The following is a 27831-nucleotide window of genomic DNA, read 5'->3' on the forward strand; positions in this document are numbered from 1 at the left end:
CCTCTCCTCTTGCTCATTCTTGCTGGTTTTGCCATCCTGGCAGAAGTCATCAGAATGACAGTGATAGTTATGAGCACTCATCTTGTGTAGGCTCTGACCTTCACATTCACCCTGGACGGGGCTCTAGTGCCATCCTCATTTTACAGACAGACAAAATGAGGCTCAAATTGGGGCTAATCCTGTGCCTAAGGTCACAGTTGGTAAGGGGCAGAGCCTGGAATTGAACACACATCTCTCCGAGTCCCAGAGCCAACACATCTGCCCCCAAGGCTAGAAACCACAGATCAGAGGGACCTTCTGGGCATTCCTCTGTGTCATGGGACAAGTCACTTGCTGACCTCTGTTTCCCTGGGGAAGTGGCTTTGGGGGATACCTGGGGTCATCTAGAGCTGAGGGATCCTGGGAATCCAGGAGTGGAGCTGGGGCAGCCTGAGAACGAGGCCCACCCCTCTCCAGCTCAGATGACCAGTCCCAAGGGCCCAATCAGGCCAGCCTTGGATCAGGCCATAAGTGGGAACAAAACAGTCAGGGAGCTTGCCTCTCCCGCTTTGTTTATGGTCTGGGAGCTGAGAATATTTTGAATTGTTGTGTTTGGGGAGGGAGGGAAAAATAACCAAATATAAGAAGGCAGTCACTGGGAGGCCCGGGCAAGAATGCAGAGGAATCAGGCCTGCCTGGGAATGTCTGGGCCACCGGAATGCTCGGAGGCCCAGCACCCTCTAGCTCAAGGATCCAGCACTGATGAGACATTCACGTTGCCTGGAGAGCTTTATCTTAAAGAACGAAGGACAAAGAAGAAGAAGAAGGAGAAGGAGAAGAAAAAGAAGCAGCAGCCGCTGCCACCATCTCATGCCCATTTAAATGAGAATTTCTGAGCGTGGGACCCCAGGCATCAGAACTTTTTCAGTTTCTCCTTGGGCCACCAAGGTTGAGAACTGGTACCTCCTGTAGCAGTGGTTCTGAAACGCCAGCTGTCTCGGAAGCCCCTGAAGTGCTTGTTAGACAGGACCGTGCCCCACCACAGAGTTTCTGATTCATTAGGTCTGGGCTGGGCTGGGGCTTTGTTTTTCTAACAAGTTCCCAGGTGAAGCTGCTAGTCTGGGGGCCAGACTTTGTGAGCCTCTCCCCTGCATTCTCAGGACTCCTTTTGTGGCTTGTGGACCCACAGCCTGGGATGTCTCCCAGGAGCTTGTTAGAGATTCAGAATCTTGGCACAGAAGCTCACACCTGTAATACCAGCATTTGGGGAGGCTAAGGCTGGAGGATTGCTTGAGCCCAGAAGTTTGAGATCAACCTGGGCAACATAGAGACACCTCATATCTATTTTAAAAAGCAGTCTATGGCCATACCACCCTGAACGTGCCCGATCTCATCTGATCTCAGAAGCTAAGCAGGTTTGGGTCTGGTTAGTACTTTGGTGGGAGACTGCCTGGGAATAACGGGTGCTGGAGGCTTTTGGTTTGGCCGGGCGCAGCGACTCATACCTGTAATCTGAGCACTTTGGGAGGCTGAGGCGGGCAGATCATGAGGTCAGGAGATCGAGACCAGCCTGGCCAACATGGTGAAATCCCATCTCTACTAAACATACAAAAATTAGTTGTGTGTAGTGGCAGGTGCCTATAATCCTAGCCACTCGGGAGGCTGAGGCAGGAGAATCGTTTGAACCCGGGAGGCGGAGGTTGCAGTGAGCCGAGATCGCACCATTGCACTCCAGCCTGAGCAACAAGGTGAGACTGTCTCAAAATAAATAAATAAATAAATAAATAAATAAATAAATAAATAAAATAAAAATGCGGAGCATGATGGCTCACACCTGTAATCCCAGCACTTTGGGAGGCTGAGGCAGGTGGACTGCTTGAGCTCAGGAGTTTGAAACCAGCCTGGGCAACATGGCTAAACCCTAGTCTCTATAAAAAATACAAAAATTAGCTGGGCATGGTGGCTCATGGCTATAGTCCCAGCTACTTGGGATGCTGAGGTGAGAGAATGGCTTGACCCTAGAAGGTGGAGGCTGCAGTGAGCTGTGATCATGCCACTGCACTCCAGCCTGGGTGACAGAGTGAGATCCTGTCTCAAAAATAAATAAATAAATAAATAAATAAATAAATAAATAAATAAATAAAATAGAAGGCCGGACGGGTGGCTCACCCCTGTAATCCCAGCACTTTGGGAGGCCGAGGCAGGCAGATCATCTGAGGTTGGTAGTTTGAGACCAGCCTGACCAACATGGAGAAACCCCTTCTCTACTAAAAATACAAAATTAGCCAGGTGTGGTGGCACATGCCTGTAATCCCAGCTACTTGGGAGGCTGAGGCAGGAGAATCACTTGAACCCAGGGGGCAGAGGTTGCAGTGAGCAGAGATCGCACCATTGTACTCCAGCCTGGGCGACAAGAGCGAAACTCCATCAGAAGAAGAAGAAGGAGGAGAAGGAGAAGGAGAAGGAGAAGGAGGAGAAGGAGAAGGAGAAGGAGAAGAAGAAGAAGAAGAAGAAAAGAAGAAGAAAAAATCAATCAATCAATCAATCAATCAATCAATCAATAAGAAAGAAAGAAAGAAATTCAGAATCTCCAACCCCACATCAGACCTACTGAGTCAAATTCGTATGTTAACAACATCCCGCCGTGAGTATATGCACTTTTCAGTTGAAGCGGGACTGGAAGGTCACCTTGGCTAACCTCATGCCATTGATGGGGAGACCGAGGTAGAGGAAGATGGAGGTCCCTTTGGGTTACAGAGCCACTAAGGATCCACTCATGGCTTGGAATTAGGTCTCTGCAGAGGAGATGGGGAGGGAAGGGGGCTCTTGTGGGTAGAGCCGAATGCATAGTCTTAAAGACCGGCCCCTTTCTCCATAGCTACACAAATGGTTTGCTTTGCAGTCTGTGGAATGGGGGTGGGAGTGTGGGGGGAAACTGTAGGCAGCTCCAGCTCCATTCATTCAGCAGAATTTGTTGGACATCTGCCATGGGGCTGGGCACTGCTGTAGGCCCTGGGGACACATGAAGTGGGCAGTCTAGTGTGAAAACAGACAGAAACAAGTCAATATGTAAATGATCAAGGTCCACTCACCCGTTATCCAAGTTAGAATGAGAATAAAATGAGGTGATGGCTTAGGGCTGGTGCAGGGGAGGGAGGAGGCAGCCGGGGCTATCTGAGAAATGGTGGTCTGGGAAGGTCTCTGGGGATGAGACATCGGAGCTGAGGCCTAGGGAGGAGGACCCAGCCCTGGGAAGGGCTGAGGGGAAGTGCCTGGGGCAGGGAACAAGACAGGGGCAAAGGCCCTGAGGCAGAAAGAGGGGAGCCTGGAGTTGGAGGGAAAGCCAGGAGGCCAGAGAGGCTGGGGGTGAGGGAGGCAGAGGAGAGTGGCGGAGGTTCGGGCAGGAGTTATCTCAGTGGCTGCCAGGAGTGTGGCTTAGTGGCAGTGTGGTGGGGGCCACCGGGTGGTTCAAAGTAGGAAGGAAGCCTGAGTGGGTCTGGAAGTCTGGGGGTTTTCCTTGGGATTTTTACTGAGGTCTACACTTCCTACAGTGAAATGTGACAGTACGTACTGGTGTGACCTGCCCCAGGTAAGGATGGAGCCCCTTCCTATCCCTCAGGTTCTCTCATACACCACCCACCCCACACCACCCCACATCACCCCAACCCCCTCACCCCACTGCACCCCATCCCCACCCCATGCCACCCCCTCACCCTATGCCACCGCACCCCACCCCACCTCACCTCATACCCCACCCCATCCCATCCCACCTCACCTCACCTCACCCCACCTCACCTCACACCCCATCCCACCCCATCTCACTTCACGCCCCACCCCACCCCACTCCACCTCACCTCACACCCCACCCCACCCCACCTCACCTCATGCCCCACCCCACCCCACCTCACCTCACGCCCCACCCCACCTCACCTCACCCCACCTCACCTCACACCCCATCCCACCCCATCTCACCTCACGCCCCACCCCACCCCACTCCACCTCACCTCACCCCCTACCCCACTCTATCCCACTCCACCTCACTCCTCCCCCAACCCATTCCCCACCCCACCCCACTCCACCTCACCCCACCCCCACCCCACTCCACCCCCCAACCCATGTCCCCCCCACCCCACTCCACCTCACTCCATCCCCACCCCACCTTACCCCACTCCACCTCACCCCACCCCCACCCTACTCCACCTCACCCCACCCCCATCCCACTCCACCTCACCCCACCCCCACCCCACCCCATCTCCCACCCCACCCCACCCCACCCCCACCCCATCTCCCACCCCACCCCACCCCACCCCCACCCCATCTCCCACCCCACCCCACCCCACTCCACCTCACCCCACCCCCCACCCCACTCCACCTCACCCCATCCCTCCTCACCTCTGGAGGCAACCACTGCTCCTATTCCCATGACCCTCATTCACTCTGCCTGACTTTGAAGTCCATGTACAGGGACCCACTGCAGGGCATCTGGTCCGTGGCTCTGGCTTCTCTCACTGGGATCACTGTGTTTTGGAGACACACCCCTCTGCCCCCTCGGTTTGGAGCCTCTCATAGCCTGTTCTTTTTCACCTGTGAATTACAGTCCTTCCATCTGTTTTTCCATTCTTCTATTGACAGATACAACCAGGGCTGTTTCCATTTTGGACTGTATGAATACCACTGCCATTCACAAGTCTTTGGGTGAACAAACATTTTCATTTCTCTCTGGTCAATTACCTGGGTGTGCAATTGCTGGCTCACAGTGTTGTGTTTAATCTTATAAGAAATTTATAACCTTATCGGAAACTGCCAGAGTAGCTGGGCGTGGTGGTGTGCCTATAACCCCGGTTACTTAGGAGGCTGAGGTGGGAGGATCACTGGAGCCCAGGAGTTCAAGGCCAGCTTGGGCAACAGCATTTTTTAGAGACTTTGTCTCAGGAAAAAAAAAAAAAAGTAAAAGAAAAGAAACTACCAAATTGTTTGCTGCAATGGCTATACGCCATAGAGAGTCCCAGGAGTGGAGATGGGCTGTCGGGGAGGAGAGGAAGCCAGGGTGGAAGATGTCCCCTGCAGTCAGCCAGAAGGGAGAGAACATGGCCCGGCCTGGGGTGGCTGTGAAGCTGGAGAGCATCTGTCTGCAGTGCTAGTGAATGACTAAATGTGCTGTGGGTCCCCAGTTCCCTGCAGGGCTGTCTCCAACACTGACAACTTCCCTGTCTGTCCACCTCTGGGGTAATTTTGCTGTGCCCACCAAGGGAGAAGAGGAAGTGAGCCCAGGCACTTGCCACCCACAGACCACATCCTGCAAGGGTTTCCTGGGGTCCACTGTGCTCCAGGCCCCATGCTGGGACTGCTTGGCATCCCTGCCTCCTGGGTGTTCTCTTTCTGAGGCTCCAAGTTTGGCAGAGACCCAGGATGCAAGAGGGCAATGGGCAAAGTGCTTGGCAGGAGGGAGCAGCAAGGGTGAAGTCCTGGAGGCAAGAAAGCCTGGAGCATACAGGTGGTAGGGGTAGGTGGGAGTCCTGCTTTCCAGAGTGCTAGACTGTATGCCAGGGACCTGGCTAGATGCTTCACATCAATCACGTCCACTCACTCCACACAATAATCTGCAGCAGAGGGGTTATGATTAACAGGCTGTACAAATCAAGAAACCGAGGCACAGAGAGGTCACATTATTCACTCTAGGTCACACAGCCCATGAGGGATGGAACTGAGATTTGCATGCGGGCAAGAGGAGGCTGGTGGGCAGGAAGCAGATCCCTGAAGGCCCAGATGCTCTGACAAGGCTCTGCAGCCACCTACACACCCAGGGAAATGGACACACTGCAGTGTGCCCAGGAGATGCTGGCCAGGTCAGGGAGGCAGCCACTCAGCAGCCCTGCCACTGACCCTTGGTCTCTTCAGGGCTGCTCCCAGGGATGATGTTCTGAGACGTGTAAGACGCAGACCAGACAATCCTCAATCTCCAGCAAGATCCCTGAGCTGGCCCTGTGGCCCAGGATGGGCTGCAGCTCCCACAGCATTGCAACAACTCTTGTTGGTGACCTGATAGATGAGACAAACTCTTCCCTAGCAAGGGACGAGAAGTTTTGATCAAAGTCCTGGATCAATTTTATTTTACTATTGAGAGCTGCTAAAGTAAGTAATCATAAAGTAGGCTTTGAAAAATCTCATTCACTGCCTCTAAGTGGACAGCTGTAGACTACAGCCTGAAAATTGGCCCTCCAGGAGCTCTGTCCAGCAATCAATTTTCATTCTTGAAATGAGAAGAATTAGTCCCAGTGGAATTTCAGCCTAGTCTACGGTTCTGAGGGGAACCTCTGCCTGGCTTTCCCTGAAGCTCCCTCCTTGTTGCCAAAGCTTTTCATTTCCCTTGGTACTCAGTTGTCTTCCAGGGGGCAGGGTGCACAAAGTGCATCATGGATCTCAAATTCAGCTCCCTGCAAGGGCCGGTAGGTGACAGAAAGGAGCAAACTAGCTAGGAGGGAGCTGTGGCCCCCTGGGGAGCCCATGTCCCCATGTGAGAGGGTAGCTAATGCCCCTCAGCTCCAGGACATTGTAGACAGGTGGGTAATGGGCCTGGGGGGCCCCATTCTGCCATATTTCAAGATAAACCAGGCATTCAGGTTTTGTTGTTGTTGTTATTGGTGTTGTTTGAAGACAGGGTCTTGCTCTCTCGCCTAGGCTGGAGTGCAGTAGTGTAATCATAGCTTACTGCAGCCTTGACCTCCTAGACTCAAGTGATCCTCCTGCCTCAGCTTCCTGAGTAGCTGGGACCACAGTCACGCACCACCATACCCGGCTAATGTCTTAAAAATTTTTGTTAGAGATGAAATTTTACTTTGTTGCCCAGACTGGCTAGATTTTTAAAATGTGAAATCTTCTACATTTTTATTCATAAAAATTAACTCCAAACACATTAAAGCTCAGTGATGGCCAAAGAAGCGCATCTGGGAACTGGATTCGGTTTAAGGCCCTCAGTTTGAGACCTCTAATCTCCTCAGAATGGCTCAATGAGGCAAGGTGTATTTTATCTCATATTACAATGAGGAAACTGAGGCTCAGAGAGCAGGCCTGCAGGCCCAAGCCACGCAGCTGGGAAGCCACAGAGCTGAGGTGGAGCTAGGGTCTGTGGCCTCCCACACTGAGCTCTCTCCACCCTGTGCATGCCTCTAGCTTTGGCACTGGCTCCTCCTGGTCCCCGCTCTGGTCTGACCATCTCTTTTCCACCTCATCTGTCACCTCTCCCTGGGGCTGAGGTTGGGGATCTTCTTGCCTCCTCCTCCTCCTTTCTCTCTTTGGGGCTAGGTTTTTTGTCTGGCAATTGCCCACCCAGAATCCCCTCATTCAAGATTGTAACCTCTGGAGCCAGGTGGCCTCGGTTTGAATTCCAGCTCTACCATCTGCCAGCTGAGTGACCTTGGGGAAGTTACTTAACTTCTCTGTGACTCAGTTTTACCTTCTATAAAACGGAAGAAATAATTGTACCAATCTCATAGGGGTGTTGTCAGGATGAAAAAGGTTAACTTATTAAAATGCATTTAACTATGCAGGGTACATAATTAGGTGCCAAAGAAAAGTAAGTTAAAGCCAGACGTGGTGGCCTGTAATCTCAGCACTTTGGAAGGCCGAGGCGGGCGGATCACCTGAGGTTGAGAGTTTGAGACCAGCCTGACCAACATGGAGAAACCCTGTCTCTACTAAAAATGCAAAAGTAGCCAGGCGTGGTGGGGCATGACTGTAATGCCAGCTACTTGGAAGGCTGAGGCAGGAGAATCGCTTGAACCCAGGAAGCGGAGGTTACAGTGAGCTGAGATCACACCACTGCACTCCAACCTGGGCGACAAGAGTGAGTCTCAAAAAAAAAAAAAGAAGAAGAAGAAGAAATACCACACAGGTCAGCCCTGCCACCAACAACCTTGCTCTCAGGCCTTTGCACGGCAGGCACCTCTGCCAGAACTTGCTTCCTCTCCTGCTGGCTTCACTGCTCGTGGCTTAGTCAAAGCCTCCTTTTGGTTCAAACCTCAACCCCAGAGTCCCCTCCCCACGCCAGGACCTGCCCCTTTGCTTCAGCCTTTGTGCCCTGTGCGGCCACACATGCACAGGGCGTCTGAGGAGTTTTTGCTTGATGTCTGTTCCTGCAGCTCATGAGGGAACCTCATATCTGAAGCAGAGGGATATGGGACACCCAGTCACTTCTCTTCCTCAGCTTTTGTTTTCTCACCTATAAAAGGGTACGGTGATCCTGAACTCAAAGGAGAGTGCTCAGGTGGCCAGAAGCAGATGTCACGTGGGCCACTGGGACCCTAGAGGCACTGCTGGTCCCCAGGTGCTTCCTGGAGGAAGGGGCCACCTGGGGCCAGCAGAGAAGGGTGAGGAGGGCACCAGAGGAAGACAAGGAAGGGCATATGCCCAGTGGTCCTTGTCTGGCTTGGCTGGAGCCAGTATGAGGAGCACCCACTGGAAGGTCAGGTTGGAGTCCGACGGCAGGGGCCTCCAGGGAGAGATAGTGTCACTTCAGGATGCTCCTTAGCATCCTGGGGCTGTACAGGGAGAGCAGCTGCAGAGCCCTTCCAGGCGGGGATCTTGGCCCGAGTGGGATGGCTCTTGGTCAGACCTGTGTGGTATTTCTTCTTCTTCTTTTTTCTTTTTTTTGAGACTCACTCTTGTCGCCCAGGTTGGAGTGCAGTGGTGTGATCTCGGCTCACTGCAACCTCCGCCTCCTGGGTTCAAGCGATTCTCCTGCCTCAGCCTCCTGAATAGCTGGGATTATAGGGGCCCGGCACCACACCCGGCTAATTTTTGTACTTTTAGTAGAGACGGGGTTTCGCCATGTTGGCCAGGCTGGTCTCGAACTCCTGACCTCAGGTGATCTGCCCCCTCGGCCTCCCAAAGTGCTGGGATTAGAGGCGTGAGCCACCACGCCTGGCCGGCATTTCTTCTTTTATTCTCAGTGTAAATGGTGGAAGGATGGGCTCTCTCCTCCCTGCCTCCCAGGTGCAGAGGGAGAGAGGGGGAACAGGGGAAAGCTGGGGTTGGGGGTTCTCACAGCGTTTCCCTCTCATGTTGCCAGGGCAGGGCTGTGAAAAATGGTCCCTGAGGGCCCGTTCATTCAAATAAGGACAAGAATAATGGCACACTCCCCATCTCCATTTAAAAATAGTCACATTAGCTGACACTGGCTTGGCACTTCCTAGATGCCGGGTGTGTTCCGAGGTCTCTATGCTGTTAACCTTGGATCTTCGTAACAGCCAGAGGAGACAAGCGCTACTATTTTTCCTTTCCATTTTATAGATGAGGACACTGAGGCACAGAAATTGTGAGTCACTTGCCCAGGGTCACACAGCCATGGCAAGGCCAGGATTCTGGAGCTCTGTACCTGGCTTCACACCACAAGCTCAGGCCACCCTCCCGCCCCTGGTGAGAGCTCGGTGACCGTGCCGACTATTGGGAGGGGTATACCGAGTCTCCCAGAACGTGGACGATCGCCCAGGGGAACGGAGTGGAGTGCAAGCCCGGTCTGGTCTGCACCTGGCTGCTCCAGGAGCCCTGGGCCTCATCCTAGGAGCCTGGAGGAGAGGCGAGCGGTGGAGTTTGGAGGCTGCTGTGAAGGAGGGGACTAGGTGGGTCGGGTCGGGTCTGTCCTGCTCTTCTTTCGCAGGCAGGAGGCGCCCAGGGCGGACTGCCGCACCTGGCAACGAACGTTCGCCGCGCAGCCTGAGGGTGTGCGCGCGCGCTCGGCGAGCCCGGGTTCTTTGTGTGTCCGAGCCCATGCGCGCGTGCGTGTATGCGTGTGTGTGTGCATGTGTGTGTGTGAGCGCGTGTGTCCGCACTTGGGGCGGGGCTAGACGCCCAGGCCCCGCCCAGGCCCCGCCCCCGGCCCGGCCGAGCTGGTATTTTTCCACCCAGCAGGATGGGTGATGCTGAGAGCTGCCTGCTCAGACAACAGACACGCGAGGTCAGGAAGAAGCCGCTTATAAATTACCGCTTCCTTCGCGCCGCCGCCAACGCCGAGCCCCGAGGACCGCAAGCCCAGAGGCCGAGCTGCGCCAAGAGGGAGTGCGGAGCGTTCACCCCTCGGGTCAGAGAGCGAGCGGGCAGGCAGCCCCTGGCCGGCGCAACCGGGCGCAGCCGAGCAGAGCGCGGACGGCGCCGCAGCCACCCCAGGTACCCGAGGGACTGGGAACCGGGCGCGCAGCCGGCGCTGCCCGCCGTCTGCAGCCCCTCCCCATCCCCGCGTCTCCTCAGTCCCGGCCTCCTCCCCTCCGCGTGCGCCCGTCCGGCGCCCCTTTCACCACCACGGAAGGGACCGAGGGTCGCCTGCTCAGTCCCGCTGGCGGGGCTGTTATTGTTTCCCAGGCGAAAGGGCTCCGGCTCCTGGTGCGGGCGGCAGGGGTGTGTGTGGGGGGGGTGTGTGTGTGTGTGTGTTTGTGTGTGGTATGTCTGTGTGTCTTTCTCGGTCAGAATGCCTACATGTGCCTCCGTATCCCCGTGTCTATGTTTCTGAGGGTGGCTGTTTCACCGTGTCCCCAGCAGCGTGCACATGTGTGTTCCGGGGCATGTCTGCTATTCTCTGTGTGCTGGGCTGTGTGTGTGTGCCTGTGTGTGTGCGTGAGAGATACCTGAGTGTGCTGTCTTTGGATGTGTGCTCTTGTGTGTCCCCGTTTGTGTCTGCATGAATGTGTTTGGGGGGGCCTGCGTCTTCCAGGCCCTGGCCGGGTGCACGTGCGTGTCCCTGAGTGTGGTTGTGTCTCCAGGTCCCTGGTTGTAGGCACTTATGTGTCCTCGGCTGTACCCAAGAGGGCGTCCCCGGTGCCTAGAGGGTCAAATGGCCAGAGCTGGTTTTCCCGGGCCGGCGCTGAGTGGGGAGAGGTGATAGAGCAGCATGGCTCCATAGGTGCCTGCACTCCATAGGTGGTGTGCAGGTGGCAGCGACGGCGTCCAGCAGTCCAAGTGGTGGGATCAAGGCCCGGAGGGGCAGCCAAGGGGTAGTGGACAGCCGGCAGGGCCAGCAGGACACTTCCTCCTCCAGACTATTTCTCTTCCTTCTGTGGGTTCCTCTTTTGAGTAGGAGATTCTCGTCCCCCTCCCACTAGGGAAGCCGCACAGAGAGAATTCCAGGGACCTCCTCCTACAGCCTCAAAGCTTCAGCCTGGACTTCAGCCTGGACTGGAGAGGAGACCTGTGGGCAGCTCTCCCAGGCAGGGAGGTGTGTGCCGGGCAGGGCCACCGGCCTGGCTATTTTGGTCACTGTCGGGCCTCTGCCAGATCCCGGCATCCCCAGGACCAGCCCCAAAAGCTTGGGAGGCAGCCTGGGCCCCTGTTCCCTGCCTGGGGAAATAAATCAGCTCAGTAATTGCCCAGACACTTGAATGGAGGGTCTTCGGGCTGAGGTTTACTGGCGCATGGCTCCATTTGGACTTCAATAAATTGGCCCCCGCTTTGGCACAGCTGACGTTCAAGTAAATGTCACTGAGGAGATCTTTTTAAAATTTCTTTTTAATTTTTTGTTGGCTAGAAGGGAGGGGATCTTGTCCAGAGTCTCCTAACCAGAAGGAGTTTATTTTTATGAGAGAGAGAGCGGGTGAGTGCTTAGCAACCACCTGCCTCCATCTCGACCAGGGAGTCACCCAGGGAGTGTGGGGTGGGCATGAGGAGGTGGGGTGGGGGAGGAATTTCATCAAGATGGTGTTGGAGAGGATCTGAAGGGGCCCTAGCACGGCTAAGAACCCCCAACAGGGTGGGACTGGTGGAATGGTGGGAGGTGTTAGGCCTGGCTCAGCCCCCAGTTGACCTTGGGCAACCCTTTTTCAGCCTCAGTTTCCTTACCTGTAAAATGGGTGGGGCAGACTGGTTATAGAGTAAACCAGGGACCAGAGGTAGGAGCTTGTCCCCAGGGAATTGATTGAAGTCCTGTGCTTTGTTTTAATGGGCGAGTGACCTTGGTTGATTCCCTTCGTTTCTTTGAGCCTCGGCTTGGCTGCCTGGGCAGCAAGGACGCCAGTGCTGGCCTCACTACGTCCTTGAGGGGATTGAGGGAGATGAGGTTGAATAAGCTTGTGGTAAGCTGTAAAGCCGGGCTCGGCTGTAGAGCTGCTGATTAGAGGGTGTCACGAGGTCCCGGGTCACTGTGGTGTATGGCAAGGGCCAAGGTGCATTCTGGAGGCTTTGTCCTTCGGGGATACCCTTGTACTAACCCATGGCTCAGCTGCAATCATCCTCTCCTACCTCATTCCCGTCACCTCAACCTGTGGTGATTGGGCCACATCTGCTTTTCAGAGTCTGGAGGCCTGGTGAGCAGTACCCATTTTACAGATGGACAAACTGAGAGGCACCTAAGGGACTTTGCCTTGATTGGACAAAATTAAGTTTCAAAATGCTTTCCCTAGCTCAGCTGTGAGTTTTGGCCCCATGGGGCTTTGGTCGCTGATATCCTGGGGAGTTGAAATTGAACCAGGGCCTGGGGAAAATGAGGAACAAAGGTGCCCCAGTCCTCAGGGCAGGAGAGTGAGCCTATGGGACCCATTTGCACCTTGCCTCTGTCCCTAGTTACTCATTCTTCCTTCTTTGTGCCTTCCCCCGAGCCCTGCTCCCCATCCTGCTGCAGGGGTCAGCCCTCCACAAGGCAATCCAGGCTCTGGGGACTGTGCTTTCTAACCTGAACTTGTCCGCCTGTCAGTTTGTCAAAGGATTTGGGAGCTGTACTTCTCTGAAAGTCTTTCCAAAGGTCCTGAATGATAAGACACTTGTGAGTCATTGAACACATTCCCGTATATAGAAAAGAGCTGAGAAGTAAATTATAAGGGCTCCCCAGAATGCAGCTCAGCTGCAGCCAGAGGGGATCTGCCTGGAATTGGGGTTGGCCTGGAATCCCAGGGCCACCCTGGCAGGTACATGCTGATCCCCCACTTCTGCAGGAGGTCATGAGCAAGAGTCAGATTCTTTGGGGCTGCATCTCACTTTCCTGTGCTTGCCAACTTGGCCAGAGTGTTCGTTTGAATTTATGGGTTCTGGGCAGGAGCTGTGGATCGGGAAATGCCTAAGTAAGCCTTCCAGTGAGAACGAGAGCACTTTTTTAATGTGCTTCATTTAGTTGGTTAATAGACCTTGGTTAAGGTCAGCTCTGGGCCAGCACTGGGTTCAGGGTAGAGTGTTGGCTTTCTAGGAGCTTCTGTCCCAGAGGTAGAAGCATGTGGTAGCTGCAATGGCCATTACCATCCATGGGGTACAGTGAAGAAGACCCAAGGAGCTGCTGAGTGTGCCAGTGAGGGTGGGGTAGTAGGCAGGAGGCACTTTTGCTTCCTAGAGGACACAGTATCGGAGTTGCCATTATCTGTGGGTGGAGAAACAGGATGGGCTGGCATTCTCAACAGGGGGCAGAGCAGCTACAAGGGCACAGTGGCGTGAAATAGCCAAGCATGTTTGTAGAACAGGTTCCCTGGGTCCTAGCTGGAGAAAGGAATAGGAGCCAGATGGTAGGGGGGTGTTTGATTTTTTCACATATAAAAATAGAGACAGGGTCTTACTATGTTGCCCAGGCTGGTCTCAAACTCCTGGGCTCAGGCAATCTTCTCGCCTCAGCCTCCCAAAGTGTTGATTATAGGTGTGAGCCACCGTGCCGAGCTGGAGGGCCTTGAATGTTGTGTAAGTGGGCTTGGGCTTTCTCCCGAGGGCAGCAGGAATCACACTGGGTTTAGGGATAGTCGGGGAGAAGCCAGTCAAGCCTGGAGCCCAGGAGACCCCTGATGGTGAGTAAGGAACGGAGCTGGGGTCCAGGAGACCGAGAGTCACTGAGCCACTAAGCATTTTCTATACCAATGAGTCTTACCCTGAACTCCTTCTGTAAACATGGGGGTGAAGGCCTGGACATGCTATTTAACTGGTACACAGGCCATTAACTTTGACCTCCCGGAGCACACAGCCCTAGTGTCTCTAGGTGAGTTATGCCAGTCCTGAACGGGTCTGCAGAGTTTCCTTTCTTGTCTTACCTGGTCAGAGCCTTCATTTGTAAACCTGGGCAGAGGCTGATGCCAAGGGTGGGAGTTAGGGGTTACAAGAGGGAAAGCAGAGAGAGTGAGGAATTGCTGTTCTGTTTCTAAAGCTCCAGCGTGGTATGGCCAACCAACTTTCTCTTGGAAAAACCAACACACAAATAATAAACCACCTAAAACAAAAGAGTGGGCAGGGAATGATAGGGGAGGCAGGTGGACTGCCCTAACTGTGGTCAGGTATCAGAATTGCCTGGGATACTTAAAAACAAACACACATATTCAGCCAGACTCCCAGGCCCAGCCTGGACATACTGAATCAGAACTCGCAGGAGGGTGGAGCCTGAGAATCTGTATTTTTAAAGTTTTTCTTTTGTGTGTGTGTGTTTGTTTGTTTGTTTGTTTTTTTGACAGGGTCTCACTTTGTTGCCCAGGCTGGAGTACAGTGGTGCCATCAGGTTCACTGCAGCCTCGATCTCCTGGGCTCACGTGATCCTCCCACCTCAGCCTCCCAAGTAGCTAGGACTACAGGCATGCCCCACCACTCCAGGCTAATTTTTGTATTTTTTGTACAGATGAGGTTTCACCATGTTGCCTGGGCTGGTCTTGAACTCCTGGGCTCAAGTGATCCTCCCACCTCAGATGATTTTTTAAAAATATTTTTAAATTGAGTTATGATTTACATGCAGTAATATGCAAAGATTCTGTTACGGTTTGATGAGTTTTGACAAATGTATACACCTGTGTAACCACCACCCAAATCAAGATATAGAACATTTCCAGCACCTCAGAAAGTTGTCTTGTGCTCCTCACCTCACAAGACAGCCACTTTCTCCTTTTTCGTTTTCTTTTTCTTTTTGAGACAGTCTTATTCTGTTTCCCAAGCTAGAGTGCAGTGGCATGATCTCTACTGCAGCCTCGACCTCCCCAGGCTCAGATGATCCTCCCACCTCACTTCCCGAGTAGTTGGGACTACAGGTGCACGCCACCACACCTGGCTAGTTTCTTTTATGTTTCTTGTAGAGAGAGGGTTTTGCTGTGTTGCCAGGCTGGTGTCAAACTTCTAGGCTTAAACGATCCACCCTTGCGGGCCTCCCAGAATCCCATGCTGGGATCACAAGCATGGACCACCATACCAGGCCCACTTTCTGATTTCTGTCACCATAAATTAGTTTTGCCAGTCTAAATCCTTATATAAATGGACTTATTTAGTGTGTACTCTTGTGTCCGTTTTTTTCTGCTTGACGTTGCTGGGATCCATCTGTGCTATTGAGTATATCAGGAGTTGATTTTTGTTTTTTTATTGCTGAGTCATCTCCCGTTGTATGGATGTCCCACAATGCGTTCATCCATGCTGTTGATGGACACTGTTTCCAGTTGGGGAGCGGCTATTACTAATAAAGCTTCTATATGCATATTTCTGTACGAGTCTTTTTATGGACATGTATTTTGCTTTCTCTAGGACTAGAGCTGCTGGGTTATAAGGTGGTAGATATGTGTTAACTTTTTGAAAAACTGGTAAATCATTCACTTTTAATTATAAAAGTAATATACCTCAAGCAATACAAAACTGCATAAACTAAAAAGTGATCCTTTCAGATCATTTAAAAAAGTACAATCTGATCTTCAGTCTGTCCACCTGCCTGTCTATCATATCTCTTTCTTTTTTTTTTTTTGAGATGGAGTCTTGCTCTGTCACCCAGGCTGGAGTGCAGTGGCTTGACCTCGGCTGACTGCAACCTCTGCCTCCCAGGTTCAAGCGATTCTTCTGCCTCAGCCTCCTGAGTAGCTGGGACTACTGGCACGTGCCACTATGCCTGGCTAATTTTTGTATTTTTAGTAGAGGCAGGGTTTCACCATGTTGGCCAGGCTGGTCTCTAACTCCCGACCTCAAGTGATCCGCCTGCCTCAGCCTTCCAAAATGCTGGACAGTATATCATATCTCTTTCTTAATATAAGGTTATACATTTCCCTCTGCATACAGCTTAAACTATATCCAGGTGTCCATGTGGACATAGACTCCTTTTTGTTACTTACTGGATCAGTTTTCAGTTGAGTTTTGGTTTCCTATATGATCCAGGCATTATTTGGGATCTGTTTAGAAGCTAGCTGTAGTTTTTTTTTTTTTTTTTTTTTTTTTTCTAAGACGGAGTCTTGCTCTGTCACCCAGGCTGGAGTGTGGTGGTGCGATCTCGGCTCACTGCAAGCTCCGCCTCCCGGGTTCGCGCCATTCTCCTGCCTCAGCCTCCCGAGTAGCTGGGACTTACAGGCATCCGCCACCACGCCCGGCTAATTGTTTTTGTATTTTTAATAGAGACAGGGTTTCACCGTGTTAGCCAGGATGGTCTCGATCTCCTGACACCGTGATCTGCCCGCCTCGGCTTCCCAAAGTGCTGGGATTACAGGCGTGAGCTACCGCGCCCGGCCAGTTTTGTTTTGTTTTTAACAAAAATGGCATGGTACTGTTCTTGGTTCTGCCACTTGGTCTATTCCAATAGCAGGCCATGTGGACTGCATGTCAGAACACACGGATCTGCCAGGCCATTCCAAACAGCCAGCCTGCATTTGGGAGCCACTGACTTCGGGTGTCCTGTCTGATCACCTCCAGTGCTGCCAGCTCAGTAAATGAAATACCCCCATGCAGGACTTGCCCCAGAGGGTGCTGAGGTGCCAGCTGAGCCGATTCAGCATTCTGAGAAGGGAAGGAACCCGTATTTATTGAGCATCCATGGTGCTTTATCCCCCTTCCTGTCTCAGAGATGAGTTCATCAGAAAAGTGGATGGCCCCAGCCCACACTCAGCTAGGAAAGGGTGGAAGGAGCGCTGGACCCAGAGTCCACCTGATGCCTCAGCCCATCCTCGTCCCGCTGGCTGCACAGCAAACTTTCATGAGTGCCTACTGTGTGCTAGGCACAGGGCCAGGGCCAAGAGGGCAGGGAGGAATAAACAGCCCCTGTGCTCAAGGAGGGAGGGGAGATCTGTATCAGGAGGAGGTTAATGAACAATCTAAGATAGTTTATGCCAAGGCAGGCCAAGGATCCAGTCTGGGAATGCCGCCTCAGGTCTGAGGGAGAGCAGCCCCAGGGTGTGGAGTGTGGGGACTTTGGGGTTGTGTGATCATCCAGTTAACCTTCTCTGCCCACCCACTTTATGGATGAGGACACTGAGGTCCCAGGGAGGCACTTATCAACCCAGGAAGATAAAGCCATCAAAAGAGCCATTGTTGGCCAGGCACACTGGCTCACACCTGTAATCCCAGCATTTTGGGAGGCTGAGGCAGGCGGATCACGAGGTCAGGAGTTCAAGACCAACCTGGCCAACATGGTGAAACCCCATCTCTACTAAAAATACAAGAATTAGTCAGGTACAGTGGTGGGGCGCCTGTAATCCCAGCTGCTTGGGAGGCTGAGGCAGGAGAATCACTTGAACTTGGGAGGCGGAGGTTGCAGTGAGCCAAGATCTCACTACTGCCCTCCATCCTGGGTGATAGAGTGAGACTCCGTCTCAAAAAAAAAAAAAAAAAAGAACCCTTGTTCACAGATGTGGCTCCCTGTGCTCCCCCCTCCCAGCTGCATCCATCATACATTGCTTATGTGAAACCCCCCTTGACAGGGAGGGATTTAAGGAAAGGGTTAATGCCACTGCCTCAAACCTTCGATGATATTTGTTCATGACTCTCAGATCCTGGATTTGTCACAAGTCACGGGAAAGCGGGTGGGAGGGCAAAGCTGTATCAATTGCAAAGACTCCTTATGGTTTGGCTGCTCAGGAGACACCCCCAGAACCCAGGATGGAGTTCCTAGAAAGCTCAGGAAGGAGCATGGTGAGCAGCTCTGGCCACTGCATGGAATAGAAAGTGGAAGGTAGGGAGATGGCTGGTGGTCGCCAGGAGAAGGGTTGGGCTGGCAATGGAAGGCTTCCTCCCTCAGTAGGTATCTGAGCAGGCCTGGGCTAGAAGGCAGAGGGCTAAGCCCTCGGGGTTCTGCTCATGTTGGGTCCTTCCCGACCCAGAGGCTCAGGACCACTCCTCTGCATGGTCTCTCCTCATGCTGGGAGGCCCTGAGAGGCCCTTCCTTTCCAGGACTTTTCTTTGCACATAAATGCCAAGTGACTCACTGCCATGTTCCAGTGGAAAGTCCTTAACCCAAGGCTGCCAGTTGCTTGGTTGGAGGTGGAGGAGTGTGGTTGGCCAGCGATTTCAGCAGAGTCATGCTTACTGGGTGAAGGGTGCCGGAAGGGGGAGGTCTTAAGGGACCTGCTGTCTTGCCCCAAGGCTAGTCAGCACCAAGAGGGAAGACTCAGGTCATGATTTCAAGGACATTCATTCCTTCGGAGATGACACCTGGTGGCTCCTCTGCAGGTGGACATCACACCAGCCCAAGACAACAGTCTCCTCACTAGCCTCTGTGCCTCCTGGATACCTCTGTGCCTCCTGGATACCTCTCTGTACCATCCGGGAACCAGCTCTCTGCATGTCACTCTGTTGCTCAAAAGCCTTCAGTGGTGGCTCCCTAGTGCTTTGTGAAATCAAGTCCAACCTCCTTAGCCTGGCATTGGAGGCCCTTCACAATCTGGCTCTTGGCCAGTGTTCACGCTCACCTACCACAACTTCTTTCCTTGTTTGTAGTCTGGCTGGTTTCTGCTCCTAGCTAGACCAAGCGTCCAGCTCTCTCAGCCCCGCCCATCCTGGCCTCTCAGCTCACAAGGCCCTTCCTCCCATCACTCCTTATTCCCACTCTTAAGGGGCGAGCTTGGAGCTGCCTGCTCTAGGAGGCATTCCTTGAGCCTCTTAACAGTACCTGGCACATAGTAAGCACTCAAAAAAGATGACGTGAGTTAAAGTGGACTTCAGCTTCCCCTGCTCTGAGCCCTGTGGTCCTTTCCTCTGACCTGAGCTCAGACCTTTATGGTCTTACCTTATACCTATGCACCTGACTGGGGACACATCAGTGGGAGGGATGGATGCTCCAGCATCCAGTCTAGGGGTGTGGCACACAGTGGTTGCTCAACATACAAATCAAGACAGCCTTATTCCTTCTACTCTGAAATGGGAACATATGGTTTGAACATCTGGGTGGCTCCAGGCTTGGAAATTATATTCAACCATCACTATCCATCAATCCATCCATCCAACAAATATTTAGTTGTTCCAGGTCCTGTCCTAGGCCCTGGGGATGTGGCTGGTGAACAAGACAGACCAAACTGTACCCTTATGGAGCTGTCTGTCTGGCAGGGCTATGGATGTCAAACAAAAAGTTACACATGCATGGCTAATGCCCTTTTAAAATCAAAGGCCCTACACCAGGCACTGCAACACCAGACTTAGAATGCCCCTGTCCTCTGGCTTGCTATGTGATCTAAGTGAGTCCTTTCTCCTCTCTGGTCCTGTAAGGGGTGGCCCAGATAGGTTTTGTGTTTAAGGGAAATACCTTCTGAATAAAGAGAGGAAAAACCATTCTATCCATTGTGGAAGCGCTTGTCACCACATGGGGTGCTCCTTTAAGGGACTCCTTTAAGGATGCAGTCATCCTCTTGGCGGCTTTTCAAGATGTCCCAGCCCTGCCTCTGAAAGGAGGTGTCCCGATTTGGGGACAGGAGTTCCAGAGTTACTCTGAGCAGAGCTGTAGCAACAGGCTTTTAGTGAAGAACGTTGCCTCAGGGAACAATAATGTGGATTCTTCTTCTACCACTGGTAGAGGAATATCGATTAGAACAGACTTTTAAAAAAAGAAAAGCAAAAGCTCGTCCAGGTGTGGTGGCTTACGCCTGTAATCCCAGTATTTTGGGAGACTGAGGCGGGTGGATTGCTTGAGTTCAGGAGTTCGAGACCAGCCTGGGCAACATGGCAAAACCCCATCTCTACAAAAAAGGCAAAAATTTGCCGAGTGTGGTGGCACACACCTGTAGTCCCAGCTACTCGGGAGGATGAGCCTGGTAGACAGACGTTTCACTGAGCTGAGATCGTGCCACCGCACTCCAGCCTGGGTGACAACAGTGAGACAGCAGGCCTAAGTGGGGCCTGGGGCCCTGAATTTCTAACCAACTCTCAGGCACTGTGGATGGTGCTGGTCTGGGGACCACTCTGAATCAAGGAGATAAACAGCGCTGTTGTGTGCCTCCTGTGCATTAAAAGCCAGACCCTGTGCTTCGTGAACATCCTCTCCTTAATCCTCACCAAAGACACCATTATTCCCATTTTGCACATGAAGACCCGAGGCCCTGCTGAGGGCAGATAATTTGCCCAAGGTCACACAGCTGGGAGCCTGCCGGCATTCACGCTGGGCCAGCGCCACCTTGGAAAGGATGCTGTTGGGGAAGCCTTTTACTACTGAACAGTGTCCTCGCTCCAAAAGCCACAGGAGGCTTTTCAAGGCAGCCAAGTCGGATGTAAATCAGGGGAGAGCCCAGGGCTAGCCAGGCTGCTGACAGCAGGGCGGCCTGGGTCACTGTGTCCGGACAAGGCCCACAGCGGGATTTAGGGCTGGCATGCTGCCTGGGAGTAGGGGAGCCGTTGGGGATGCTCTGGGCGCCTGGAAGACCAGCCTGGAGCCTGCTAGAGCCCAAGGAGGCTCCTTAGCCTCTGACAGCCTCCCCTATTATTTAGATACATTCCAGGGAACACGGCTGGCTGGAAGGGGCAGCAGTGGGACCACAGGAGCTGGGACCTGCTGCTTCTGTTGTTTAAAGGCTGGCTCATCCCTGCAGCCATGCGGGCGTTCTCCGTAATCGCGGTCTGCTTTGAGGACAGAGAGGTCGTGGTCTCCTGCTGGCTGGGGCTTTATTTTTGCACTAAGCACCTGTCCTCAGCAAACTGGGAAAGTAGAACACGTAGTGAGTCTGAGTCCTCAAAATGCTGTCCCTGGCCCAGCAGTATGGGCATCACGTGGGAGCCTGCAGAATGCAGAACCTCAGGCCCCACCCCAGACCTGCTCATTTAGACCTTGGGTGTGGGGCTCTGCAATCTGGGTTTTCAAGAGCCCTCCAGGCAATTCTGCTTTGTGTTTAACTTTGAGAAGGGCTGATGACCTCTCTGGCTGTGTGCCTGGGGCCAGGGGTGGGGCTGGGGGGAAGGGTCAGGCCTAACCCTTGCCTGTGATAACTAGAGTTCCAGGGCTGCGGGAACCTCAGGTGTTCTGTCATCCGCATCCTTCCTCTTTTTTATGATGGGAGGAGTATGTCAGAGACATGCATAAAATTACATAGCAAGTTCAAGGCAGGGTATAGGTCTGGATTTTTATATTGCAAATGGCAGAAATCAGTTCAAACAGACTTTAGTTTTATTTAATTTATTTATTTTGAGACGACTCTTTCTCTGTCTCCCAGGCATGAGTCATCACACCCAGCCCAAACTGACATTAAAAATAAAAAAGAGCATTTACTGACTCTTAACTTAAAAGCCCAGGGCCATACTTCAGCCTGGGGCTGAATCCAGGTGCTGAAAGATGTCATCGGGACTCAGTTTCTTTCTCTCCATTTCCTGGCTCTGTGTCTCTCTATGCCTGCTTCATTCTCCATGGATGCCCTAGCTGCTCACCAGTGTAGTGCCGCCCCCTGCTCCAATGTAGGCCTATGCGGGTCTCCTGCTGGAACAGGTTTAGGCTGTCCCCAGAAGGGGCATGGGTGCCAGCAGGCTAGATAGATGGACTTTAGTGCTAGTTTTTTTTTTTTTTTTTTTCAGGAGACAGGGTCTCACTCTGTCACCCCATCTGGACTTCAGTGGTATGATCACTGCTCACTGCAGCCTCAAACTTCTGGGCTCAAGCAGTCCTCCCACCTCAGCCTCCCAAGTAGGTGGGACTACAGGCATGTGCCACCATACCCAGCTAATTTTTAAATTTTTTTTTTGTAGAGACAGGTCTCCCTGTGTTGTCCAGGCTGGTCTTGAACTCTTGGGCTTATGATGCTTCTGCCTCAGCCTCCAAGAGTGCTGGGATTGCAGGCATGAGCACACCTGGCCTTTAGTGCCATTCTTATCCTCCTCTCTGAGATGGGCTGGCCTCTAGTAATTGGTAAGGTTTTGCCCCAGGCAGAATTATACTCTCCTTCCTCTGATTCTCTTCACCTTGTGCTTTAAACAGGCTGCCTTCATCTTTCACTTTATCCCACTTCCTTGTGTATGGTCTAGGATAGCAAGGTTTACGTTGCTACTTCCACCACCCAAACCCACGGCAGACATCACTAATCCACCCCAGCCTTCACAGAGCCCAGAATGAAGCCTTGGTGGGCTGTCATGTGCCCAGCCTCTAGCCCGTGGTTCCACGCTTCATGAGCTCAGGGACCTTGGCTCTGTCATCTACTGCTGAGCTTCATGTGCCCAGTGTAGTGTCTGGCACATGAAGTGCACCATAAGTTGTTGACCGACTGTTCCTACCCCATAGTGCCTCGGACCCAGTGGGTGCCAGTGTGAGCCTGTTGAATGCGGGGGCCCTAATGAAGCAATGAGGTCATCTAATTTGGGGGAGAGGGAGCTCTGTAGGCTGCTGGGACTGGCATTTACTGACACTGGCAAGTGTGCCTCTGGGTCTGGGAAGGAGGCTGCCAGGGCAGGGCTGCGGCTACAGCAAGGACAGGGGTCCTGGATTCCTCTGTCTGCCCTCCCAGACCCACCCTCCCACACCCTCTCCCCCAGAGACACCCCCTGCCCATCTCTGCTAATCCCAGTTCAACAATTCATTGAAAATATCTCAGTTGAGAAGAAATCATTTCCTGACTTTGTACACTTAGATTCCAGGAATCCTAGAGAGCCTTCCAGCCTCAGGGCAAGGAGCTTTGCTGGTAGGAGGAGGTGATCTGCCCCCAATTGCCTATTTCCCAAACTGAGCTTCTACTGAAAAAACAACAGAACCAAAAAAAAAAAAAGTCTTCCGGGTTAGTCATGTCTGGGACTGCTTGGCTCAGCAAAGCTCAGCAGATTTCCTGGGCACAGTAATTCTCGCCCCCGAACTGGTTGGTGAATACCACATCCCCTAAGGATCTTCTCCGAGGCCCCTCACTCTGGCCCTGGTGTGTCCCTGCGCCCCTTGGGAATAGTCAGGCCACGTGACTGAGCTGGCGGGGCGCTCAGGAGTGTGGGCTTTCTGTGGCTAGGGCTGTGGAACAGCTTACCCATTTGCAGCTGAAACCTTGTCCCCCTCTGACCAAGGACAACATGCTGGTTCTTGCTGCTGACTGAGTTTCGGGTACCCTGCATCCAGAAGAGGGGCATGTGTGAGTGAGTGGGAGTGCCTGTGTGAGTGTGTGTCTCATGTGGGTCTGTGTGTGACTGTGAACGTGTGTGTGGCTGACACAGGCAAGTGTTGGGGCTGGGAGTCTGCATATGATTACACATGTGTCTGAGTGTGTGTCTGCATGTGAGCTTGTGTTGGCATGTGTGAGTCTGCGTGTGTGAGCCTCAGCGTCCTGGCCTTTCATGGGGGTTGGTCAGCCCCTCCCCAGCACACACGTCTGGTGGTTACAAGTGGGTGAAAAATCGGAGGCCCTGTGCACAGTCTGCCTCTGACCGGATCTCTTTTTTCTGTCTTTGCTTCCTCTCTTTGCAATAGATCCAGAACCAGAACCACAGCCCTTCTGAGGAGCTCCCAAAGGTAAGTGACCTTGGACCTCCAGGTGGGGTGGGTGTCTCACACATTGTGCAGTGACCCAAGGTGGGGGGCTCAGGAGCTCCGTGTCTCTCCCAGGCTCTAGGAGGACAAGATAGGACCCCTGAGGCCCACAGACATTGTCTACACCTCACCTCCAGGTGGCAGATCCCCTGGCCTGGGTTGGCCACTCTGTGCCTGCTTGGTCCCCAGCCAGTCTGTGCCAGAGAGGGCACAGGGAGGCCCTGCAAATGGGCCAAGCACTGGTTTCGGAGACCCAGCCTGGGCCCTGTCCTGGCTCTGCTGCAGAGTAGCCTGGGGCAAGTCTGCCGTGGGGAGGAGGCCCTCACTGAGTTGATTCTGAAGATTGGGGGTCTGAGCTTGGCTCTGTCTCTGTTAAAGGTTTGTTGTTGTTTTGAGACAGGGTCACACTCTGTCGCCTAGGCTGGGGTGCAGTGGCATCATCAGGGCTCACTGCAGCCTCGATCTCCCCAGGTTCAGGTGATCCTCCCACCTCAGCCTCCCTAGTAGCTGGCACTACAGGCGCGTACGACCATGCCCAGCCTATTTTTGTATTTTTTTGTAGTAACAGGGTTTCACGATGTTGCCCAGGGCACAGTGGCTCACGCCTGTAATCCCTGCACTTTGGGAGGCCAAGGCAGGAGGATCGCTTGAGGCCAGGAGCTTGAGACCAGCCTGGGCAACATAATGAGCCCCATCTCAGCAAAAATTAAAAATAATATAAATAAAATTATAAGTAAACAAATAAGTAAAATGGAAAACCTTTGCTAAAGTTGCAAGAGTATTACAGTGGCCTCGCATTATGCCCTTCATTGAGATTTTCCCATGGGTAACATTTGCCACATTCGCTTCATCTCTTTCTCACTAATATGTGAAATAAAAATAGTCACGTGAACATTCTTCCATTTTTGCTGAATCATTGGGGAGTAAATTGCAGGCATGATGCCCCTTCACCTCAATCCTTCAGGTCTTTCATAAGAGCTAGGCCAGGCCGGGCGTGGTGGCTCATGCCTGTAATCCCAGCACTTTGGGAGGCCGAGGTGGGTGGATCACAAGGTCAGGAGATCGAGACCATCCTGGCTAACACGGTGAAACCCCGTCTCTACTAAAAACAAAAAATTAGCCGGATGTGGTGGCGGGTGCCTGTAGTGCCATCTACTCAGGAGGCTGAGGCAGGAGAATGGCGTGAACCCGGGAAGCGGAGCTTGCAGTGAGCCGTGATCGTGCCACAGCACTCCAGCTCTGGGTGAAAGAGTAAGACTCCGTATCAAAAAAAAAAAAAAAAAAAAAAAGAGCAAGGCCATTCTCTTATATAACCCTAGCACAGTTATCTACCCCAGGACACTGATTTAACATTGACGTGATTCTGTTATCTGTGGATCTTAATGACATTGCAGTGTTTACAGCAGCTTTATTTTTCTTTTAGTTCAGGATCGTCATTATGTTTTTAAAAAGGGTTTAAGGGATGTCTTCTTCACTGATTTAAGACATTGCCTACTCTAGGGGCTTTCAAAGTCTTATTTAATCCTCGGCATTCATTAAATACATTTTACAATGGGATGTGGCCTGTGTGCGCATGTACACAAACAAGCATGTGAAACTCAAGCCATGAAACTGAAGTTTCTCAGATAATCCTCGTACTCACCATCTGCTGTGCTCTGGTCTGCTCTGTCTCGTTTAGTGAAAAAGATGGCCTTGACCCCTTACATTGATGTCAAGACCCACTGTAGACTCTGCTTTGGAATTAGAAAACCCTGGCTTCCTGGGCAGAAATTTCTAAGGGGGAAGGTTAAGCTCCCACTGGTCCAGGGTTTAGATTGGTTGGAGTGGGGTCCCCTGTGAAGCCGGGACTAGACAAGCGTTTGTTTGTGGCCCAGAGCTCCTCAGCCTGCTGCTGCTAGCGGCTGGACCAAGTCCTTCCTTTTCATCAAGCCCCGCTGGCATAGGATGCTTGGTCACAAGCGGTCCCACCCCATGGAGACATATTCTTTGTGCTGTGACATCGGGCGGGGGTGTGTACCCAGCCAGCCACTGGGCAGGCATGGAGGTGACCTACTCCATGTCAGCCTCCACACTCGTCATCATAATAATTATAGACGTCAATAATAATAATTGCTGCCACTTCCGGGACTCAGCAGGCTCATATGCTGCGAAGAGGTTTACTGTATTAACTCACGTATCCTCTGTCAACCCAAAGAAGTGGGTGTGCTCTTACTCTTTTTGAAAAAATATGGCAAATTTATTGAGCGCTTACTGCACATCAGGCACTGCTAAACACATCACAGACTCATTCACGGCCTCCTCAGAAGCCCTGTGAAGCGGGCACTGATGTCATCTCTATTGTACAGATCAGAAAACTGAGGCTTGGAGGGATGAATTGATTGTTCCTAAGGCCACACAGCTAGGAAGGATTTGAACCTTATTGAGCTGACTCTAGCCCACTTCCCCAGGCTGGCAACGGCCTCTGGGTCCAGCCCCTTCCCCTTCCCCCAGGCCTTCCTCCTGGTTAATGAGTAGTCAAAGGCAGCTGGGAAATGAGGCTCCTGCTGCCGGGAGGCTGGAATGTGAGTTCTGCTTCCAGATAAAGAGTCTTGTGCAAGGGGCCCTGCCTGGGATGGGCTGTTATAGGCAATAAACAGAGGTTGCCAGTGTTCCTCTTTTTGAGGCTTGCTGATGTATTTGCACTTGGGAGCTCATTTTATAGAAACGCCTAAGAGGCAGGTTTGCCCTCAGACTTACCTGATGCCTCCTCCAAGCAGCCCTCTTGGCTTATGCTTTCTGAAAGGGCTCCTCGGCCCCCTGACATGACAGGGGTGTCTAGAGGAACAGGGTGGAACAACAGACCTTGTCACCTCTGAAATCTGAGCACTGCTGGGTGTGTGCCCTCTTCACTGGCCACGTCACTTGAGGGCTCTGGCCTTCAGGTTCTCATCTGAGAAGGGGCATGATACGGACATGTAAATGTGTGTTGGTTGTTCAGCAGAGCCTGAACTATTAATGGACAAGCCCAAAAAAGTTTTGCTGACAGGGGGCAACCCGTGTAGTGGAGTCCATGGAGCTGGGGAGTCAGGCAGTCCCTAGTTCAAATCCCGGTTCCAGCCCCTGCCGGCTTCGTGACCTGGAGGAGTCACTGAACTACCCTGAGCCTCAGCTAACACACCCCTGAAATGGCACCCAGGAGGGTTAGAAAGACAGTGATCCTGGGATTTTGAGGTGGGGGTAACCTCATCTCTTTGTAAGCACAGTGAGGTTAAGTGCACAAAAGGCCTAGCACGTCAGTGCCAAGCACCCCACATGCAATTTCTCATTTTATCCCCCAAGGTGAGCCCCCTAGAGCAATTCCCCACTAGAGCCCCCTAGAGCAATTCCCAATTCCGAGTCCAGAAATCAGATTCACCCTCCCGGTGCCTGGGCCAACTTAAGGAAGAGAGAAGATTCTTAACAGGGAGACCCTCTCTGGGCTTGTGGTGAGATCTCCTATGGGGTGTCTGCCCCCACGTCCCAAACCCATTGTAAACTGGTGCATGTAGGAGTGTTGGTATAACAGGCCCATGACTTCCGGTGTTGTCAGAAAAGGCCACCTCAGGCCTGTTCAACAAAAGTGTCAACCTCAACATTCGCTTCCTAGAAGGCCCAAGACCATAATAAAATGATATTTATTGTTTACTCTGGTTATAAAAGTGATACATTTTTGAACTGGTGCAGTGGCTTACGCCTGTAATCCCAGCACTTTGGGAGGCTGAGGTGGGCGGATAACTTGAGGTCAGAAGTTCGAGACCAGCCTGGCCAACATGACAAAACCCCATCTCTGCCAAAAATACAAAAATTAGCCGTGCGTGGTGGTGCGTGCCTGTAGTTCCAGCTACTCTGGAGGATGAGATAAGAGAAAACAAGCTGCTGGATTTGGCCCAGTGGCCAGTTTGCTGACCTTGTTGTAAGTCATGATTTGTTTGGATAAACCAGCGTTTATTTAATTAATCCCATAGTGATGGGAAATTGGCTGGTTACAGTTTCTCTTGTAAACCACTCCGCATTTTTTTTTTTTTTTTTTGATAGAGTCTTGCTCTGTCACCCAGGCTGGAGAGCAGTGGTGTGATCATAGCTTACTACAGCCTTGACCTTCCAAGCTCAAGCCTTCCTCCCACCTCAGCCTCCTGAATACCTACCTGGGATTACATGCATGCCACCATGCCTGGCTAATTATTTTTTGTAGAGACTGAGTCTCACTATGTTGCCCAGGCTGGTTTCAAACTTCTGGGCTCAAGTGATCC

The 27831-nt window shown here is 52.4% G+C and overlaps 1 protein-coding gene and 1 pseudogene across 2 annotated transcripts in view; both read left to right on the forward strand.

The window, feature by feature from the left end:
* The first annotated feature begins 1335 nt into the window (after positions 1-1335).
* LOC112425921 (5S ribosomal RNA) lies at positions 1336-1454 on the forward strand (annotated as a pseudogene).
* Positions 1455-9854: 8400 nt separating this feature from the next.
* The window catches only part of LOC105477755 (solute carrier family 6 member 6), an 87427-nt gene continuing 69450 nt past the window's right edge, over positions 9855-27831 (forward strand). The window contains exons 1-2 of one of the 2 annotated variants that reach the window (XM_071092253.1): positions 9855-10140; positions 23504-23545. In XM_071092253.1, the coding sequence (XP_070948354.1) occupies positions 9887-10140; positions 23504-23545 (296 nt within the window). In that variant the 5' untranslated portion in view covers positions 9855-9886. The remainder of the gene's footprint in view (positions 10141-23503; positions 23546-27831) is intronic. The other variant, XM_011734469.2, reaches the window with a different exon arrangement.

Source organism: Macaca nemestrina, chromosome 2 (assembly GCF_043159975.1).
Source record: "Macaca nemestrina isolate mMacNem1 chromosome 2, mMacNem.hap1, whole genome shotgun sequence".
NCBI classification, from domain to species: domain Eukaryota; kingdom Metazoa; phylum Chordata; class Mammalia; order Primates; family Cercopithecidae; genus Macaca; species Macaca nemestrina.